Genomic DNA, 21,379 nt, shown 5'->3' on the forward strand with positions numbered 1-21,379 from the left:
CTTCAGCTGCTTCATCAATGACCTTCCCTCCATCATAAGGTCAGAAATGGGGATGTTCGCTGATGATTGCACATTCACAACCCCTCAGATAATGAAGCAGTCCGTGCCCGCATGCAGCAAGACCTGCACAACATCCAGGCTTATAGAATCATAGAAGTTACAACATGGAAACAGGCCCTTCGGCCCAACATGTCCATGTCGCCCAGTTTATACCACTAAGCTAGTCCCAATTTCCTGCACTTGGCCCATATCCCTCTATACCCATCTTACCCATGTAACTGTCCAAATGCTTTTTAAAAGACAAAATTGTACCCGCCTCTACTACTGCTTCTGGCAGCTCGTTCCAGACACTCACCACCCTTTGAGTGAAAAAATTGCCCCTCTGGACCCTTTTGTATCTCTCCCCTCTCACCTTAAATCTATGCCCCCTCGTTATAGACTCCCCTACCTTTGGGAAAAGATTTTGACTATCTACCTTATCTATGCCCCTCATTATTTTATAGACTTCTATAAGATCACCCCTTAACCTCCTACTCTCCAGGGAAAAAAGTCTCAGTCTGTCTAGCCTCTCCCCATAAGTCAAACCATCAAGTCCCGGTAGCATCCTAGTAAATCTTTTCTGCACTCTTTCTAGTTTAATAATATCCTTTCTATAATAGGGTGACCAGAACTGTACACAATATTCCAAGTGTGGCCTCACCAATGCCCTGTACAACTTCAACAAGACATCCCAACTCCTGCATTCAATGTTCTGACCAATGAAACCAAGCATGCCGAATGCCTTCTTCACCACCCTATCCACCTGTGACTCCACTTTCAAGGAGCTATGAACCTGTACTCCTAGATCTCTTTGTTCTATAACTCTCCCCAACGCCCTACCGTTAACGGAGTAGGTCCTGGCCTGATTCGATCTACCAAAATGCATCACCTCACATTTATCTAAATTAAACTCCATCTGCCATTCATCGGCCCACTGGCCCAATTTATCAAGATCCCGTTGCAATCCTAGATAACCTTCTTCACTGTCCACAATGCCACCAATCTTGATGTCATCTGCAAACTTACTAACCATGCCTCCTAAATTCTCATCCAAATCATTAATATAAATAACAAATAACAGCGGACCCAGCACCGATCCCTGAGGCACACCGCTGGACACAGGCATCCAGTTTGAAAAACAACCCTCTACAACCACCCTCTGTCTTCTATCGTCAAGCCAATTTTGTATCCAATTGGCTACCTCACCTTGGATCCCATGAGATTTAACCTTATGTAACAACCTACCATGCGGTACCTTGGGCTGATAAGTGGCAAGTAACATTCGCGCCACACAAATGCTAGACAATGACGATCTCCAACAAGAGAGAGTATAACCACCTCCTTTTGACATTCAATGGCATTACCATCACCGAATCCCCCACCATCAACATCCTGGTGGTCACCATTGACCAGAAACTTAACTGGACCAGCCATATAAATACTGTGGCTACAAGGGCAGGTCAGAGGCTGGATATTCTGCGGCGAGTGACTCATCTCCTGACTCCCCAAAGCCTTTCCACCATCTACAAGGCGCAAGTCAAGAGTGTAATGGAATACTTTCCACTTGCCTGGATGAGTGCAGCTCCAACAACACTTAAGAAGCTCGACACCATCCAGGACAAAGCAGCCCACTTGATTGGCACCCCATCCACCACCCTAAACATTCACTCCCTTCACCACCGGCGTACTGTGGCTGCAGTGTGTACCATACACAGAATTCACTGCAGCAACTCGCCAAGGCTTCTTCGACAGCACCTCCCAAACCCGCGACGTCTACCACCTAGAAGGACAAGAGCAGCAGGCACATGGGAATAACACCACCTGCACGTTCCCCTCCAAGTCACACACCATCCCGACTTGGAAACATATCGCCTTCATCGTCGCTGGGTCAAAATCCTGGAACTCCCTTCCTAATAGCACAGTGGGAGAACCTTCACCATACGGACTGCAGCGGTTCAAGGCGGCGGCTCACCACCACCTTCTCAAGGGCAATTAGGGATGGGCAATAAATGCCGGCCTTGCCAGTGACGCCCACATCCCATGAACGAATTTTTTTTAAAGTCAGTAATTCCTACTTATCAACACAGCACTCATGAAAACATATCTGTAAACTCTCGTTCGATTTCACCATTTTCTAGAATAGAAACAATCAGATTATTCAAGTTGACCAGGCTTGGTATCAACTGCTTTTAAATGTCATCCATGAATTAAACATACCTCTGAAAATAGTCCTCGCATGTTTGATAGACCATGTCATGGAAGACACCCATTGTTTCCACCAGTTGTTTTTTGATCTCGTCTGAGCAAGCAATGTAAAAACCAGAAAGGAAATAGTTGGATACAGCAACCAGTGCCTCTCTGGGCCAGCGACTGAACCAATCCATAGTGCAACCTGAAATCAGGCCAGGGAACTTCAGCGAGCGTGATCGAAACTTTTCTCCAACCTAACACCAAAACAAAAAGAACAGTTCTCTTAGAAATATACATACTAAACTCAGCATTATTTTGTTTTGAAACTAGCCATCCTACCATGATGATGTATACAGACAGAAATAAAAATAAAATCTCTGTATCTTTCTTTTGATGTAACTGTCTCTGCTTGTTTCTCCTTGGTGAATAGATGTTCCCTTCTGACATTATTGATGACTCCATCCATCACTTTACCACTGATGTGGGTGGGGGAGTGGTGAGTGAGCCGGTCTTTTGCTTGGCGGTGGGGGGATGCAGGTGCAGAGCTACGTTAATGAGTGGCAGAGTGTTTGCACAAATCAGGGTTTCAGTGTAAAACAGGCAGAAATCTCTTGCGTGAATTTCTGTAATTTGCTGAAGTTACCCTGAAAAGTTGCAGGAAATTCTGGGCCTTTATGCACATTAAGTTCCTATTGATAGGAAGCATGTGCCTGCCTATGGCAGCTGACTTATGATGGACACGAATGAAATTCCCTACCTAATATTATTGAGCAAGCACCACCACCACAAGGCCTGCAGCTGTTCAAGAAGAAGGGCCACCACCACCTTTTCAGAACAACTAGGGATGGGCAATAAATGCAGACTTGCAACAGTGGGTTTCAGAGTGTGTTGGCAAAGGGTTAGGGAGAGGACGTTGTGTGGTACAGGCGGACCCAAATGGAGTAAAGGAAGGAAAATACATTTTTTTAAAAAGGGGGTGTTAACAAAATATGGCCAAAAATTGAGCTTTACAGTAACTAACTAAGAATAGCTCCAGAAAAAGATATAAGTTATCATTCTCTACATAATCTTCATATTCAGCCTAAAAATTCATTACCAAAGCAGACCTGCTGGCAGTCAACAGTGCTAAGCAAGTTAGCTAGCTGAGTCTTCACAGCCAAAGCTACAGCTATGAGGTGACTGATAAAAGTAACCATTCACACAAAAAAAGCATTGGCTATCCCTGTTCAATTATAATCACTTTTAAAGTATGGAGAAAGTCTGAAGAATGGTAGCAATCCAGAAATCAAATTCTGATAAATAGTTCCACTATTCGTGTTTGTTTTCCCCTAACCTTCTCTGTGTTCTGAGAATAATCCTAGTTTCTCCACATAATTAAAATCCCTCATCCCTGGTACATTCTAGTAAATCTCCTCTGCAGCCTCTACAAGGCCTTGACATCCTTCCCAAAGTGTAGTGCCCAGAATGGGGCACTACAAACCACTGGTAAGGCCTCAGATGAAGTGTTAAGGTTCAGCATAACTTCCTTGCTTTTGTATTCTATGCCTCTATTTATAAAGCTCAGCATCCCACATGCCTTTTTAACAGCCTTATCAACTTTTTCTGCCACTTTCAAAGAATTGTGTATGTAAACCCCCAGGTCTCTGTTCCTGCACCCCTGTTAAAATTGTACTAAATTTATATTGCCTCTCCTCAATCTTCCGACCAAAATGTAGGACTTCACACTTCTCTGCATTAAATTTCATTTGCCACATGTCTGCCCATTTCACCAGTCTGTATGTCCTCCTGAAGTTTGTTACTATCCTCCACATTGTTTACTACATTTACAAACTTTGAAATTATGCCCTTTTTTATGAACTCATCCAAAACTCTGCTGCCTGTATCCTGACTAGTACCAAGTGATGTTCACCCACCAGCACCGAGCTTGCTGACCTACATTGGCTCCTGGTCTAGAAACGTCTAGATTTTAAAATTCTCATTCTTATTTTCAAATCTTTCCATGGCCTCACCCCACCCTATCCCTAACCTCCTCCAGCCCTACGAACCTTAGATCTCTGCATTCCTCCAATTCTTGCCTCTTGTGCATCAGATTTTAAATCGCTCCACCATTGGCAGTCATGCCTTCAGCTGCCTAGGTCCTAAGCTCTGGAATTACCTCCCTAAATCCCCCTCTCCTCCTTTTAAGATACTCCTGAAAACCTACCTCTGACCAAGCTTTTGGTCACCTGTCCTAATATCTCCTTATGTGGCTCGGTGTCAAATTTTGTTTGATAATCACTCCTGTGAAGCGCCTTCGGATATTTTACTACATTAAATGGTGCTATATAAATGCAAGTTGTTGTAGTCTCACCTTTAAATATCTATATATCCGGTCTCCTTGATCTAGTTTATGTCCTTAAATCTCCTGCTTTATTCCTCGCAATACCCAATAATTTGGTATCAATAGCAAACTTCAATATCAGTCTTCTTATCCCTATGGCCAAATCATTTACATAAATGGAAATGAAGAGTTCCAAGAAAAGATCCCCAGGGAACAACAGAAACCATACTCCACCAATCCAAAAAATCCATTTATCCCGCACCTTGCTTTCAGTCGCCTAGGCATCTTTCCATGCAACTACATTCCCTTTAATACCATGTGCCTTAATTTTCCTGAGTTTATGTAGCATCTGATCAAACACCTTCTGAAAATTCACTTAGAACACCTATCACATTCTCTATCTAAACACTACAGGGTAGAATTTCCATGGGGTTTTCTGTTTATGCTATTTCTCCAGGGTTTCTGCAATCTTCTGCCGAAGGAGAGACATGAGATTGGGAATTCTGCATTCATGATTCTCAAAAATGATTGGATTAAATTTGTTGTTGATTGTTGGATTTGATTGGTCCCTGCGAGCCATGTGACCAATAATGCCACATGATTAGCATGGACCAATCACAACATACTTTTGTTTTTGTGACTGGAAGCCTGTGGCCAGTGGGGTACCACAGGGATCGGTGCTGGGTCCCTTGCTGTTTGTGGTCTACATTAACGACTTGGATATGAATGTAAAAGGTATGATCAGTAAGTTCGCTGATGATACAAAAATTGGTAGGGTGGTAAATAGCGAGGAGGATAGCCTCAGTCTGCAGGACGATATAGATGGGTTGGTCAGATGGGCGGAACAGTGGCAAATGGAATTTAACCCGGAAAAGTGTGAGGTGATGCACTTTGGAGGGACTAACAAGGCAAGGGAATACACAATGAATGGGAGGACCCTAGGCAAGACAGAGGGTCAGAGGGATCTTGGTGTGCAAGTTCACAGATCCCTGAAGGCGGCGGAACAGGTAGATAAGGTGGTAAAGAAGGCATATGGGATACTTGCCTTTATTAGCCGAGGCATAGAATATAAGAGCAAGGAGGTTATGATGGAGCTGTATAAAACACTGGTTAGGCCACAGCTGGAGTACTGTGTGCAGTTCTGGTCGCCACACTACAGGAAGGATGTGATCGCTTTGGAGAGGGTGCAGAGGAGATTCACCAGGATGTTACCAGGGCTGGAGCGCTTCAGCTATGAAGAGAGACTGGGAAGATTGGGTTTGTTTTCCTTGGAGCAGAGGAGGCTGAGGGGGGACATGATTGAGGTGTACAAAATTATGAGGGGCTCAGATAGGATGGATACTAAGGAGCTTTTTCCCTTCATTGAGGGTTCTATAACAAGGGGGCATAGATTCAAGGTAAAAGGCGGGAGGTTTAGAGGGGATTTGAGAAAGAACTTTTTCACCCAGAGGGTGGTTGGAGTCTGGAACTCACTGCCTGAAAGGATTGTGGAGGCAGGAACCCTCACAACATTCAAGAAGCATTTGGATGAGCACTTGAAATGCCATAGCATACAAGGCTACGGACCAAATGCTGGAATATGGGATTAGAGTAGACAGGGCTTGATGGCCGGCGCGGACACGATGGGCCGAAGGGCCTCTATCCGTGCTGTATGACTCTATGACTCTATGACTTTCACACAGACAATTTATTGGATAGAAAACTAAATTAAAAACAATATTGAGTTAAAATTTTGTGATAATGAATTTATAGTACTGTGAGGCACTGACCGGAGAGAAGCAGAGGACAACGTGCAGATTTGTCCTGGCTCTTCTTATAAAGTATTCATATAGATTGTCAAAAGTGGGAGGGGTACGAGGTGATTCTTTCTTCATTACTGCAATCAGTGATTGAGTAATCTCATCAAGTTCATCCCGAGCAAATAAATTTGACACCTATCAAAAGGAATACAGGATAGCAATTTGAATATGCAATATTTCATATATTAATGGCTGAAATTGATGTTCAGATGGCTTGTCATTGGTAAATATTTTTTTTTCCCACAGTTATTTTGCTAGGATTACTCAGACATTGTAATACTTGAAATAGTGAATACTGTGGATTACTTGGTTTGAATGGACAACCGGGCTTACAGTCAAAAGTGGAACAGATGGGAAAAAAGGGGAGGGGGAGGCATAACTATGGTGAGATCCTGGCAGGAGCAGGATATTATCTGAGGCGGAAACCAGATACACCAGTTTTCCACACCACTAAGATAAGTAAATATTTTCTGTTCAGGTGTGGTGGTGGAGATGCTTCTTATGCCTGCCCCAGTTACATCGCTGAACAACTTTGGAACATAGGAGCAGGAGTAGGTCATTCATTCCCTCAAGCCTATGCCACCATTCAATGAGATCATGGCTGATCTGTATTCTAACTCCATTTACTCGCCTTAGCTCCATATCCCTTAATACCCTTGGCCAGCAAAAATCTATTGGCTCGGAGGTGTGCTGGGCCATTCCTCAGCTACTCTGGGAATTACATCCAGACTGCCCCTGATGGGTTCAGCATAGGGTTCATAGAATCATAAATACAGTAGAGGAGGCCATTCAGCCCACTGTGCTTATGCTGGCTCTTTGAAAGAGAGGGTTGCCAACTCTGGTTGGACATATTCTGAAAGGTTTCATCACATGACCTCTTGCCGCCAACCATCCTGCCCCCATTCTTCTGCCAAAGGACACCCAACATGTCCATCCTTGCACCACACCACATTCCCATGGCAACTGGAAAACAGTCTTTTTTTAAAACCTAATTGGATTATTCTGGACTGTCAATCAAATAGCCTTTTTCACCCTCTGATTTTTTTTAATGCTCCTATGATTTTTCCCCCAGATGCTCTATAATCCCTGGAGTCCCGAGGATATCCAGGAGGGCTAGCAGCTCTAGTCCAGCAGGACGAATGTCTGGTGAGAGCAGCCAAAAGTCACATTCAGGGCCTTATGGGGCTTGAAGCAGCAAAGACAAATGGCAATTGACAAAAGAATCAACAGAGAGGGTTGATGAGGGTTGTGCAGTTGATGTGTATATGGACTTTCAAAAGGCATTTGATAAAGTACCATGTACAAGATTTGTTAGCAAAATTGAAGCCCATGGGATTAAAGGGACAGTGGGAGTGTGGATACAAAATTGGCTAAGAGACACAGATAGTAGTGGTGAACGGTTGTTTTTCAGACTGGAGTGAAGTATACAGTGGTGTTCCCCAGGGGTCAGTATTAGGAATACTGCTCTTTTTGATATATATTAATGACGTGGACTTGAGTATAGAGGGTATAATTTCAAAATTTGGAGATGACACGAAAGTCAAATGTAGTAAACAATGTGGAGGCTAATAGACTTCAGAAGGACAGACAGACTGGTGAAATAGGCAGACACATGGCAGATGAAATTTAACACAGAGAAGTGTGAAGTGATACATTTTGGTAGGAAGAATGAGGAGAGGCAATATAAACTAAATGGTACAATTTTACAGGGGGTGCAGGAACAGAGACCAGGGGGTGCACATACACAAATCTTTTGAAGGTGGTAGGATAAGTTGAGGAGGCTGTTAAAAAAGCATTTTGGATCCTGGGCTTTATTAATAGAGGCATAGAGTATAAAAGAATGGAAGTTATGCTAAATCTTTTTAAACACTGGTTAGGCCTCAGCCAGAGTATTGTGTTCAATTCTGGGCACCACATTTTAGGAAGGATGTCAAGGCCTTAGAGAGGGTGCAGAAGAGATTTACTAGAATGGTACCAGGGATGAGGGACTTCAGTAATGGAGAAGCTGGAGTTGTTCTGTTCAGGGGAAATTTAATACAGGTGTTCAAAATCATGAACGGTTCTGAGAGTAAATAAGGAGAAACTGTTTCCAGTGGCAGAAGGGTTGGTAACGAGAGGACACAGATTTAAGGTGATCAGCAAAAGAGCCAGAGGTGACATGAGGAAACATTTTTAAAAAAAATACAGCGAATTGCAATGATTTGGAACGCAAATTGAAGCAGATTCAACAGTAAATTCCAAAAAGGAATTGGATAAATACTTGAGAAAAAAATTACAGGGCTATGGGGAAAGAGCAAGGTAATGGGACTAATTGGATAGCTCTTTCAAAGTGCCGGCACAGGCATAACTACTGTGTGACGTCACAGGTGAGGCAGAAGAGTCCGAGAGGTGAGCACAGTATAAAAGGAGAGACCGAGAGCAGGAGGAGAGTCTGAGAGGTGAACGCAGGGGAAATCTAAGGCAAGTCATGGCAGCAGAGCTCGCACCCGTGATATGCTCCTCCTGCACCACGTGGGAAGTCATGGACACAACCAGTGTCCCATGCGACCATGTGTGCAGGAAGTGTGTCCAACTGCAGTTACTGGCTAACCGTATTTTGGAGCTGGAGCTGCGGGTGGATTCACTGTGGAGCATCCACGATGCTGAGACTATCGTGCATAGCACGTTCAGTGAGGTGGTCACACCGCAGGTAAAGATTACGCAGGCAGAAAGGAAATGGGTGACCGCCAGGCAGAATAAAAGGACTAGGCAGGTAGAGCAGGAGTGCCCTGGTGCCATCTCCCTCTCAAACAGATATACCGCTTTGGATACTGTTGGGGGAGATGGCTTATCAAGGGAAAGCAGCTAGAGCCAAGTTCGTGGCAACACGGGTGGCTCTGCTGCACAGGACGGGAGGAAGAAGAGTGGCAGGGCTATAGTGATAGGGGATTCGATTGTCAGGGGAACAGATAGGCGTTTCTGCGGCCGCAAAAGTGACTCCAGGATGGTATGTTGCCTCCCTGGTGCTAGGGTCAAGGATGTCATGGAGCGGCTGCAGGGCATTCTGGAGGGGGAGGGTGAACAGCCAGTAGTCGTGGTCCATATTGGTACCAACGACATAGGTTAAAAAAAGGGATGTGATCCTGCAAGGTGAATTTAAGGAGTTAGGAGATAAATTAAAAAGCAGGACTTCAAAGGTAGTGATCTCAGCATTACTACCGGTGCCACGTGCTAGTGAGTATAGGAACAGGAGAATAGACCGGATGACCGCGTGGCTGCAGGGATGGTGAAGGAGGAAGGGATTTAGATTCCTCGGACGTTGGGACCGGTTTTGGAAAGGTGGGACCTGTACAAGCGAGATGGGTTACACCCGAGCAGGACCAGGACCAATGTCCTCGCGGGGGTGTTCGCTAGTGCTGTTGGGGAAGGTTTAAACTAGAGTGGGAGAGGGATGGGAACCTGAGCGGGGAGTCAGAAGGGAGTAAAGTTGAGAGCAGCAAGAGAAGGGAAGACGCAGGGGAAATTCACAATACCAATAGTATAAACGGTTGTTCAAGAACAAGTGAAAGGGAAAAGCGTAGAGCAGCAGAAAGAAAGTGTACTTTAGGCACTACAGATAAAGTGAAAACTAGAAGGTGTAAGGCGATTAGCCCAGCATCAAAGCTGAAGGCCAGGCAAGGGTGTGTGGCCCAACTAAGAGTTCTATATACAAATGCACGGAGTATAAGGAATAAATTAAATGAACTATAGGTTCAAATTCAAATTGGAGGTTATGACATGATAGCTATTACTGAGACATGGCTGCAGGATGGTCAGGGTTGGGAACTAAATATACCGGGTTATAAGGTCCACAGGAGAGATAGGGAAAATGGAAGAGGGGGAGGAGTAGCCTTAGTGATTAGAGATGAAATCACTTCAATGATAAAGGAGAATATAACGAGAGGTAAGCAGACAACAGAGACCTTGTGGGTTGAATTGAGAAATAGGAAAGGATCTAAGACTATAGTAGGAGTTGTGCATAGGACCCCTGGCAGCAGCTCTGAAGTGCTAGATTGCACAAATGCAGAGGTTAGACATGCGTGTAAGAAAGGCATAGTGGTCTTAATGGGGGACTTTAACCTTCACATAGATTGGGAAATGCAGACCAGCAACTGTCAGAAAGGTAGTGAATTTCTTGAGTGTGTCCAGGATAGTTTTCGACAGCAGTATGTCCTCGAGGCAACAAGGGGACGAGATTTAGTAATGAGCAATGAACCAGATTTAGTTAACAGCTTAACTGTGCGCGAACATCTATCCAATAGTGATCATAACATGATCGAGTTCGATGTAGTGTATGAAAGGGAAAAAAGTCAATCAGCTGTTAAGATTCTAGACTTGGGTAAGGCCGACTTCAATGGGATGAGACAGAGACTGTCCACAGTAAACTGGGCAAATCTGTTAATGGGTAAAATGACTGATGATCAGTGGTAAATGTTTAAAGAAACATTAAATGTGATACAGAATCGGTTTATACCCCTGAGGGGCAAGAACTCTACTTGCCAAAAAAAACAGCCATGGACAACTAAAGAGGTACGGGACAGTATAAGACTTAAGGAAAGGGCATACAAAAAGGCAAAAAATGGCACAGATCCTGGCGGATGGGAAAGATACAAAGATCAACAAAGGTTCACAAAACAGATAGTAAGAGCTACAAAAAGCGAGTATGAAAAGAAACTCACAAGGGATATCAAAACCAATACGAAGAACTTTTATAGTTATATTAAGAAAAAGAGGGTGGTCTGGTGCAGTGTTGGCCCCTTAAAAACTGAAATTGGGGATATTGTCATTGACAATGGGGAAATGGCGGACATGTTGAACAATTACTTTGCGTCAGTATTTACAGTAGAAAAAGAGGATAGCATGCTGGAAATCCCAAGAAAACTAATATTGAATCGGGGACAGGGACTCAATAAAATTAACATAAGTAAAGCAACAGTAATGAAGAAAATAATAGCACTAAAGAGTGACAAATCCCCAGGACCAGATGGTTTCCATCCCAGGGTTTTAAAGGAAGTAGGTGAGCACATTGCAGATGCCCTAACTATAATCTTTCAAAGTTCTCTAGATTCAGGAACTGTCCCTCTAGATTGGAAAATTGCACATGTCACTCCGCTTTTTAAGAAAGGAGAGAGAGGGAACGCGGGGAATTATAGACCAGTTAGCCTAACATCTGTTGTGGGGAAAATGCTGGAGTCTATAATTAAGGATAGGGTGACTGAACACCTCGAGAATTTTCAGTTAATCAGAGAGAGCCAGCATGGGTTTGTGAAATGTAGGTCGTGCCTGACAAACATGATTGAATTTTTTGAAGAGGTGACTAAAGTAGTGGACAGGGGAATGTCAATGGATGTTATTTACATGGACTTCCAGAAGGCATTTGAGAAGGTCCCACAGTAGAGACTGTTTGCTAAGATGGAATCGAGGGAAAAGTATGGACTTGGTTAGGAAGTTGGCTGAGCGAAAGGTGACAGAGAGTAGGGATAATGGGTAGGTACTCACATTGGCAGGATGTGACTAGTGGAGTCCCGCAGGGATCTGTCTTGGGGCCTCAATCGTTCACAATATTTGTTAACGACTTAGATGAAGGCATAGAAAGTCTCATATCGAAGTTTGCCGATGACACAAAGATTGGTGGCATTGTAAGCAGTGTAGGTGAAAACATAAAATTACAAAGGGATATTGATCGATCAGGTGAATGGGCAAAACTGTGGCAAGTGGAATTCAATGTAGACAAATGTGAGGTCATCCACTTCGGATCAAAAAAGGATCGAACAGGGTACTTTCTAAATGGTAAAAAGTTAAAAACAGTGGATGTCCAAAGGGACTTCGTGGTTCAGGCACATAGATCATTGAAGTGTCATGAACAGTTGCGGAAAATAATCAATAAGCCTAATGGTATGCTGGCCTTTATATCTAGAGGACGAGAGTACAAGGAGGCAGAAGTTATGCTGCAGCTATACAAAACCATGGTTAGACTGCACCTGGAGTACTGTGAGCAGTTCTGGGCACCGCACCTTCGGAAGGACATATTGGCCTTGGAGGGAGTGCAGCGTAGTTTGACTGGAATGATACCCGGACTTTAAGGGTTAAATTATGAGGAGAGATGACACAAATTGGGGTTGTATTCTCTGGAGTTTAGAAGGTTCAGGGGTGATCTATTTGAAGTTTCGAAGATGTTAAGGGGAACAGACAGGATGGATAGAGAGAAACTATTTCCGCTGTTTGGGGATTCTAGGAGTAGGGGGCACAGTCTAAAAATTAGAGCCAGACCTTTCAGGAGTGAGATTAGAAAACATTTCTGCACACAAACGGTGGTGGAAGTTTGAAACTCTCTTCCGCAAACAGCAATAGATACGAGCTCAATTGCTAAATTTAATCTGATACAGATAGCTTTCTGGTGATCAAAGGTATTAAGGGATATGGGCCAAAGGCAGGTATTTGGAGTTTGATAAGATCAGCCATGATCTTATTAAAAGGTGGAGCAGGCACGAGGGGCCTACTCCTGTTACTATGTTCCAATGATGGGCTGAATAGCCTCCTGTACTGCATCCACCATGCATCACTTCTTCACTTTTCTATTCCAACCCCTTGAGATAAAGGCCAGAACTCCATTAGCTGAGAGGAGCCGAGCCGAGCGGAGGGAGCGTCCGATAAAAGGCGGGATTTCAGAGCGCTGAGAACAGCTGAGAGGAGCCGAGCCGAGCGGAGGGAGCGTCCCATAAAAGGCGGGATTTCAGAGCGCTGAGAACAGCTGAGAGGAGCCGAGCCGAGCGGAGGGAGCGTCCGATAAAAGGCGGGATTTCAGAGCGCTGAGAACAGCTGAGAGGAGCCGAGCCGAGCGGAGGGAGCGTCCCATAAAAGGCGGGATTTCAGAGCGCTGAGAACAGCTGAGAGGAGCCGAGCCGAGCGGTGGGAGCGTCCCATAAAAGGCGGGATTTCAGAGCGCTGAGAACAGCTGAGGGGAGCCGAGCCGAGCGGAGGGAGCGTCCGATAAAAGGCGGGATTTCAGAGCGCTGAGAACAGCTGAGAGGAGCCAAGCCGAGCGGTGGGAGCGTCCGATAAAAGGCGGGATTTCAGAGCACTGAGAACAGCTGAGAGGAGCCGAGCCGAGCGGAGGGAGCATCTGATAAAAGGCGGGATTTCAGAGCGCTGAGAACAGCTGAGAGGAGCCGAGCCGAGCGGAGGGAGCGTCCCATAAAAGGCGGGATTTCAGAGCGCTGAGAACAGCTGAGAGGAGCCGAGCCGAGCGGTGGGAGCGTCCGATAAAAGGCGGGATTTCAGAGCACTGAGAACAGCTGAGAGCAGCCGAGCCGAGCGGAGGGAGCGTCTGATAAAAGGCGGGATTTCAGAGCGCTGAGAACAGCTGAGAGGAGCCGAGCCGAGCGGAGGGAGCGTCCGATAAAAGGCAGGATTTCAGAGCGCTGAGAACAGCTGAGAGGAGCCGAGCCGAGCAGAGGGAGCGTCCGATAAAAGGCGGGATTTCAGAGCGCTGAGAACAGCTGAGAGGAGCCGAGCCGAGCGGTGGGAGCGTCCCATAAAAGGCGGGATTTCAGAGCGCTGAGAACAGCTGAGAGGGGCCGAGCCGAGCGGAGGGAGCGTCCGATAAAAGGCGGGATTTCAGAGCGCTGAGAACAGCTGAGAGGAGCCGAGCCGAGCGGAGGGAGCGTCCGATAAAAGGCGGGATTTCAGAGCGCTGAGAACAGCTGAGAGGAGCCACGCCGAGCGGAGGGAGCTTCCGATAAAAGGCGGGATTTCAGAGCGCTGAGAACAGCTGAGAGGAGCTGAGCCGAGCGGAGGGAGCGTCTGATAAAAGGCGGGATTTCAGAGCGCTGAGAACAGCAGAGAGGAGCCGAGCTGAGCGGTGGGAGCGTCCCATAAAAGGCGGGATTTCAGAGCGCTGAGAACAGCTGAGAGGAGCCGAGCCGAGCGGAGGGAGCGTCCGATAAAAGGCGGGATTTCAGAGCGCTGAGAACAGCTGAGAGGAGCCGAGCCGAGCGGAGGGAGCGTCCGATAAAAGGCGGGATTTCAGAGCGCTGAGAACAGCTGAGAGGAGCCATGCCGAGCGGAGGGAGCTTCCGATAAAAGGCGGGATTTCAGAGCGCTGAGAACAGCTGAGAGGAGCTGAGCCGAGCGGAGGGAGCGTCTCATAAAAGCCGGGATTTCAGAGCGCTGAGAACAGCTGGGAGGAGCCGAGCCGAGCGGAGGGAGCGTCCGATAAAAGGCGGGATTTCAGAGCGCTGAGAACAGCTGAGAGGAGCCGAGCCGAGCGGTGGGAGCGTCCGATAAAAGGCGGGATTTCAGAGCGCTGAGAACAGCTGAGAGGAGCCGAGCCGAGCGGAGGGAGCGACCCAAAAAAGGCGGGATTTCAGAGCGCTGAGAGCAGCTGAGAGGAGCCGAGCCGAGCGGAGGGAGCGTCCGATAAAAGGCAGGATTTCAGAGCGCTGAGAACAGCTGAGAGGAGCCGAGCCGAGCAGAGGGAGCGTCCGATAAAAGGCGGGATTTCAGAGCGCTGAGAACAGCTGAGAGGAGCCGAGCCGAGCGGTGGGAGCGTCCCATAAAAGGCGGGATTTCAGAGCGCTGAGAACAGCTGAGAGGGGCCGAGCCGAGCGGAGGGAGCGTCCGATAAAAGGCGGGATTTCAGAGCGCTGAGAACAGCTGAGAGGAGCCGAGCCGAGCGGAGGGAGCGTCCGATAAAAGGCGGGATTTCAGAGCGCTGAGAACAGCTGAGAGGAGCCACGCCGAGCGGAGGGAGCTTCCGATAAAAGGCGGGATTTCAGAGCGCTGAGAACAGCTGAGAGGAGCTGAGCCGAGCGGAGGGAGCGTCTGATAAAAGGCGGGATTTCAGAGCGCTGAGAACAGCAGAGAGGAGCCGAGCTGAGCGGTGGGAGCGTCCCATAAAAGGCGGGATTTCAGAGCGCTGAGAACAGCTGAGAGGAGCCGAGCCGAGCGGAGGGAGCGTCCGATAAAAGGCGGGATTTCAGAGCGCTGAGAACAGCTGAGAGGAGCCGAGCCGAGCGGAGGGAGCGTCCGATAAAAGGCGGGATTTCAGAGCGCTGAGAACAGCTGAGAGGAGCCATGCCGAGCGGAGGGAGCTTCCGATAAAAGGCGGGATTTCAGAGCGCTGAGAACAGCTGAGAGGAGCTGAGCCGAGCGGAGGGAGCGTCTCATAAAAGCCGGGATTTCAGAGCGCTGAGAACAGCTGGGAGGAGCCGAGCCGAGCGGAGGGAGCGTCCGATAAAAGGCGGGATTTCAGAGCGCTGAGAACAGCTGAGAGGAGCCGAGCCGAGCGGTGGGAGCGTCCGATAAAAGGCGGGATTTCAGAGCGCTGAGAACAGCTGAGAGGAGCCGAGCCGAGCGGAGGGAGCGACCCAAAAAAGGCGGGATTTCAGAGCGCTGAGAGCAGCTGAGAGGAGCCGAGCCGAGCGGAGGGAGCGTCCGATAAAAGGCGGGATTTCAGAGCGCTGTGAACAGCTGAGAGGAGCCGAGCCGAGCGGTGGGATCGTCCCATGAAAGGCGGGATTTCAGAGCGCTGAGAACAGCTGAGAGGAGCCGAGCCGAGCGGAGGGAGCGTCCGATAAACGGCGGGATTTCAGAGCGCTGAGAACAGCTGAGAGGAGCCGAGCCGAGCGGAGGGAGCGTCCCATAAAAGGCGGGATTTCAGAGCGCTGAGAACAGCTGAGAGGAGCCGAGCCGAGCGGAGGGAGCGTCCCATAAAAGGCGGGATTTCAGAGCGCTGAGAACAGCTGAGAGGAGCCGAGCCGAGCGGAGGGAGCGTTCGATAAAAGGCGGCATTTCAGAGCGCTGAGAACAGCTGTGAGGAGCCGAGCCGAGCGGAGGGAGCGTCCGATAAAAGGCGGGATTTCAGAGCGCTGAGAACAGCTGAGAGGAGCCGAGCCGAGCGGAGGGAGCGTCCCATAAAAGGCGGGATTTCAGAGCGCTGAGAACAGCTGAGAGGAGCCGAGCCGAGCGGAGGGAGCGTCCGATAAAAGGCGGGATTTCAGAGCGCTGAGAACAGCTGAGAGGAGCCGAGCCGAGCGGAGGGAGCGTCCGATAAAAGGCGGGATTTCAGAGCGCTGAGAACAGCTGAGAGGACCCATGCCGAGCGGAGGGAGCTTCCGATAAAAGGCGGGATTTCAGAGCGCTGAGAACAGCTGAGAGGAGCCGAGCCGAGCGGAGGGAGCGTCTGATAAAAGGCGGGATTTCAGAGCGCTGAGAACAGCTGAGAGGAGCCGAGCCGAGCGGAGGGAGCGTCCGATAAAAGGCGGGATTTCAGAGCGCTGAGAACAGCTGGGAGGAGCCGAGCCGAGCGGAGGGAGCGTCCGATAAAAGGCGGGATTTCAGAGCGCTGAGAACAGCTGAGAGGAGCCGAGCCGAGCGGTGGGAGCGTCCTATAAAAGGCGGGATTTCAGAGCGCTGAGAACAGCTGAGAGGAGCCGAGCCGAGCGGAGGGAGCGTCCCATAAAAGGCGGGATTTCAGAGCGCTGAGAACAGCTGAGAGGAGCCGAGCCGAGCGGAGGGAGCGTCCGATAAAAGGCGGGATTTCAGAGCGCTGAGAACAGCTGAGAGGAGCCGAGCCGAGCGGTGGGAGCGTCCGATAAAAGGCGGGATTTCAGAGCGCTGAGAACAGCTGAGAGGAGCCGAGCCGAGCGGAGGGAGCGTCCGATAAAAGGCGGGATTTCAGAGCGCTGAGAACAGCTGAGAGGAGCCGAGCCGAGCGGAGGGAGCGTCCGATAAAAGGCGGGATTTCAGAGCGCTGAGAACAGCTGACAGGAGCCGAGCCGAGCAGAGGGAGCGTCTGATAAAAGGCGGGTTTTCAGAGCGCTGAGAACAGCTGAGAGGAGCCGAGCCGAGCGGAGGGAGCGTCCCATAATAGGCAGGATTTCAGAGTGCTGAGAACAGCTGAGAGGAGCCGAGCCGAGCGGAGGGAGCGTCCGATAAAAGGCGGGATTTCAGAGCGCTGAGAACAGCTGAGAGGAGCCGAGCCGAGCGGTGGGAGCGTCCGATAAAAGGCGGGATTTCAGAGCGCTGAGAACAGCTGAGAGGAGCCGAGCGGAGGGAGCGTCCGATAAAAGGCGGGATTTCAGAGCGCTGAGATCAGCTGAGAGGAGCCGAGCCGAGCGGAGGGAGCGTCCGATAAAAGGCGGGATTTCAGAGCGCTGAGAACAGCTGAGAGGAGCCGAGCCGAGCGGAGGGAGCGTCCGATAAAAGGCGGGATTTCAGAGCGCTGAGAACAGCTGAGAGGAGCCGAGCCGAGCGGAGGGAGCGTCCGATAAAAGGTGGGATTTCAGAGCGCTGAGAACAGCTGAGAGGAGCCGAGCCGAGCGGAGGGAGCGTCTGATAAAAGGCCGGATTTCAGAGCGCTGAGAACAGCTGAGAGGAGCCGAGCTGAGCGGTGGGAGCGTCCCATAAAAGGCGGGATTTCAGAGCGCTGAGAACAGCTGAGAGGAGCCGAGCCGAGCGGAGGGAGCGTCCGATAAAAGGCGGGATTTCAGAGCGCTGAGAACAGCTGAGAGGAGCCGAGCCGAGCGGAGGGAGCGTCCGATAAAAGGCGGGATTTCAGAGCGCTCAGAACAGCTGAGAGGAGCCGAGCCGAGCGGAGGGAGCGTCCGATAAAAGACGGGATTTCAGAGCGCTGAGAACAGCTGAGAGGAGCCGAGCCGAGCGGAGGGAGCGTCCGATAAAAGGCGGGATTTCAGAGCGCTGAGAACAGCTGTGAGGAGCCGAGCCGAGCGGTGGGAGCGTCCGATAAAAGGCAGGATTTCAGAGCGCTGAGAACAGCTGAGAGGAGCCGAGCCGAGCGGAGGGAGCGTCCGATAAAAGGCGGGATTTCAGAGCGCTGAGAACAGCTGAGAGGAGCCGAGCCGAGCGGAGGCAGCGTCCGATAAAAGGCGGGATTTCAGAGCGCTGAGAACAGCTGAGAGGAGCCGAGCCGAGCGGAGGGAGCGTCCGATAAAAGGCGGGATTTCAGAGCGCTGAGAACAGCTGAGAGGAGCCGAGCCGAGCGGAGGGAGCGTCTGATAAAAGGCGGGATTTCAGAGCGCTGAGAACAGCTGAGAGGAGCCGAGCCGAGCGGTGGGAGCGTCCCATAAAAGGCGGGATTTCAGAGCGCTGAGAACAGCTGAGAGGAGCCGAGCCGAGCGGAGGGAGCGTCCCATAAAATGCGGGATTTCAGAGCGCTGAGAACAGCTGAGAGGAGCCGAGCCGAGCGGAGGGAGCGTCTGATAAAAGGCGGGATTTCAGAGCGCTGAGAACAGCTGAGAGGAGCCGAGCCGAGCGGAGGGAGCGTCCCATAAAAGGCGGAATTTCAGAGCGCTGAGAACCGCTGACAGGAGCCGAGCCGAGCGGAGGGAGCATCTGATCAAAGGCGGGATTTCAGAGCGCTGAGAACAGCTGAGAGGAGCCGAGCCGAGCGGAGGGAGCGTCTGATAAAAGGCGGGATTTCAGAGCGCTGAGAACAGCTGAGAGGAGCCGAGCCGAGCGGTGGGAGCGTCCCATAAAAGGCGGGATTTCAGAGCGCTGAGAACAGCTGAGAGGAGCCGAGCGGAGGGAGAGTCCGATAAAAGGCGGGATTTCAGAGCGCTGAGAACAGCTGAGAGGAGCCGAGCCGAGCGGAGGGAGCGTCCCATAAAAGGCGGGATTTCAGAGCGCTGAGAACAGCTCAGAGGAGCCGAGCCGAGCGGAGGGAGCGTCCGATAAAAGGCGGGATTTCAGAGCGCTGAGAACAGCTGAGAGGAGCCGAGCCGAGCGGAGGGAGCGTCCGATAAAAGGCGGGATTTCAGAGCGCTCAGAACAGCTGAGAGGAGCCGAGCCGAGCGGAGGGAGTGTCCGATAAAAGGCGGGATTTCAGAGCGCTGAGAACAGCTGAGAGGAGCCGAGCCGAGCGGAGGGAGCGTCTTATAAAAGGCGGGATTTCAGAGCGCTGAGAACAGCTGAGAGGAGCCGAGCCGAGCGGTGGGAGTGTCCCATAAAAGGCGGGATTTCAGAGCGCTGAGAACAGCTGAGAGGAGCCGAGCCGAGCGGAGGGAGCGTCCGATAAAAGGCGGGATTTCAGAGCGCTCAGAACAGCTGAGAGGAGCCGAGCCGAGCGGAGGGAGCGTCCGATAAAAGGCGGGATTTCAGAGCGCTGTGAACAGCTGAGAGGAGCCGAGCCGAGCGGAGGGAGCGTCTGATAAAAGGCGGGATTTCAGAGCGCTGAGAACAGCTGAGAGGAGCCGAGCCGAGCGGTGGGAGCGTCCGATAAAAGGCGGGATTTCAGAGCGCTGAGAACAGCTGAGAGGAGCCGAGCCGAGCGGAGGGAGCGTCCGATAAAAGGCGGGATTTCAGAGCGCTGAGAACAGCTGAGAGGAGCCGAGCCGAGCGGAGGGAGCGTCCGATAAAAGGCGGGATTTCAGAGCGCTGAGAACAGCTGAGAGGAGCCGTGCCCGGCGGAGGGAGCTTCCGATAAAAGGCGGGATTTCAGAGCGCTGAGAACAGCTGAGAGGAGCTGAGCCGAGCGGAGGGAGCGTCTGATAAAAGGCGGGATTTCAGAGCGCTGAGAACAGCTGAGAGGAGCCGAGCTGAGCGGTGGGAGCGTCCCATAAAAGCCGGGATTTCATAGCGCTGAGAACAGCTGGGAGGAGCCGAGCCGAGCGGAGGGAGCGTCCGATAAAAGGCGGGATTTCAGAGCGCTGAGAACAGCTGAGAGGAGCCGAGCCGAGCGGTGGGAGCGTCCCATAAAAGGCGGGATTTCAGAGCGCTGAGAACAGCTGAGAGGAGCCGAGCCGAGCGGAGGGAGCGTCCCATAAAATGCGGGATTTCAGAGCGCTGAGAACAGCTGAGAGGAGCCGAGCCGAGCGGAGGGAGCGTCTGATAAAAGGCGGGATTTCAGAGCGCTGAGAACAGCTGAGAGGAGCCGAGCCGAGCGGAGGGAGCGTCCCATAAAAGGCGGGATTTCAGAGCGCTGAGAACCGCTGAGAGGAGCCGAGCCGAGCGGAGGGAGCATCTGATCAAAGGCGGGATTTCAGAGCGCTGAGAACAGCTGAGAGGAGCCGAGCCGAGCGGAGGGAGCGTCTGATAAAAGGCGGGATTTCAGAGCGCTGAGAACAGCTGAGAGGAGCCGAGCCGAGCGGTGGGAGCGTCCCATAAAAGGCGGGATTTCAGAGCGCTGAGAACAGCTGAGAGGAGCCGAGCGGAGGGAGAGTCCGATAAAAGGCGGGATTTCAGAGCGCTGAGAACAGCTGAGAGGAGCCGAGCCGAGCGGAGGGAGCGTCCCATAAAAGGCGGGATTTCAGAGCGCTGAGAACAGCTCAGAGGAGCCGAGCCGAGCGGAGGGAGCGTCCGATAAAAGGCGGGATTTCAGAGCGCTGAGAACAGCTGAGAGGAGCCGAGCCGAGCGGAGGGAGCGTCCGATAAAAGGCGGGATTTCAGAGCGCTCAGAACAACTGAGAGGAGCCGAGCCGAGCGGAGGGAGTGTCCGATAAAAGGCGGGATTTCAGAGCGCTGAGAACAGCTGAGAGGAGCCGAGCCGAGCGGAGGGAGCGTCTTATAAAAGGCGGGATTTCAGAGCGCTGAGAACAGCTGAGAGGAGCCGAGCCGAGCGGTGGGAGTGTCCCATAAAAGGCGGGATTTCAGAGCGCTGAGAACAGCTGAGAGGAGCCGAGCCGAGCGGAGGGAGCGTCCGATAAAAGGCGGGATTTCAGAGCGCTCAGAACAGCTGAGAGGAGCCGAGCCGAGCGGAGGGAGCGTCCGATAAAAGGCGGGATTTCAGAGCGCTGTGAACAGCTGAGAGGAGCCGAGCCGAGCGGAGGGAGCGTCTGATAAAAGGCGGGATTTCAGAGCGCTGAGAACAGCTGAGAGGAGCCGAGCCGAGCGGTGGGAGCGTCCGATAAAAGGCGGGATTTCAGAGCGCTGAGAACAGCTGAGAGGAGCCGAGCCGAGCGGAGGGAGCGTCCGATAAAAGGCGGGATTTCAGAGCGCTGAGAACAGCTGAGAGGAGCCGAGCCGAGCGGAGGGAGCGTCCGATAAAAGGCGGGAT

At 50.6% G+C, this 21,379-nt stretch overlaps 1 protein-coding gene across 1 annotated transcript in view; it reads right to left on the reverse strand.

The window, feature by feature from the left end:
* LOC137322210 (dynein axonemal heavy chain 8-like) overlaps positions 1-21,379 on the reverse strand; it is a 1,468,904-nt gene that overhangs the window by 269,088 nt on the left and 1,178,437 nt on the right. Inside the window, exons 65-66 of the mRNA XM_067985326.1 lie at positions 6,319-6,483; positions 2,257-2,483 (exon numbers count right to left, since the gene is read on the reverse strand). Coding sequence (XP_067841427.1) covers positions 2,257-2,483; positions 6,319-6,483 — 392 coding nt within the window. The remainder of the gene's footprint in view (positions 1-2,256; positions 2,484-6,318; positions 6,484-21,379) is intronic.

Source organism: Heptranchias perlo, chromosome 5 (assembly GCF_035084215.1).
Source record: "Heptranchias perlo isolate sHepPer1 chromosome 5, sHepPer1.hap1, whole genome shotgun sequence".
Classification (NCBI taxonomy): Eukaryota; Metazoa; Chordata; class Chondrichthyes; order Hexanchiformes; family Hexanchidae; genus Heptranchias; species Heptranchias perlo.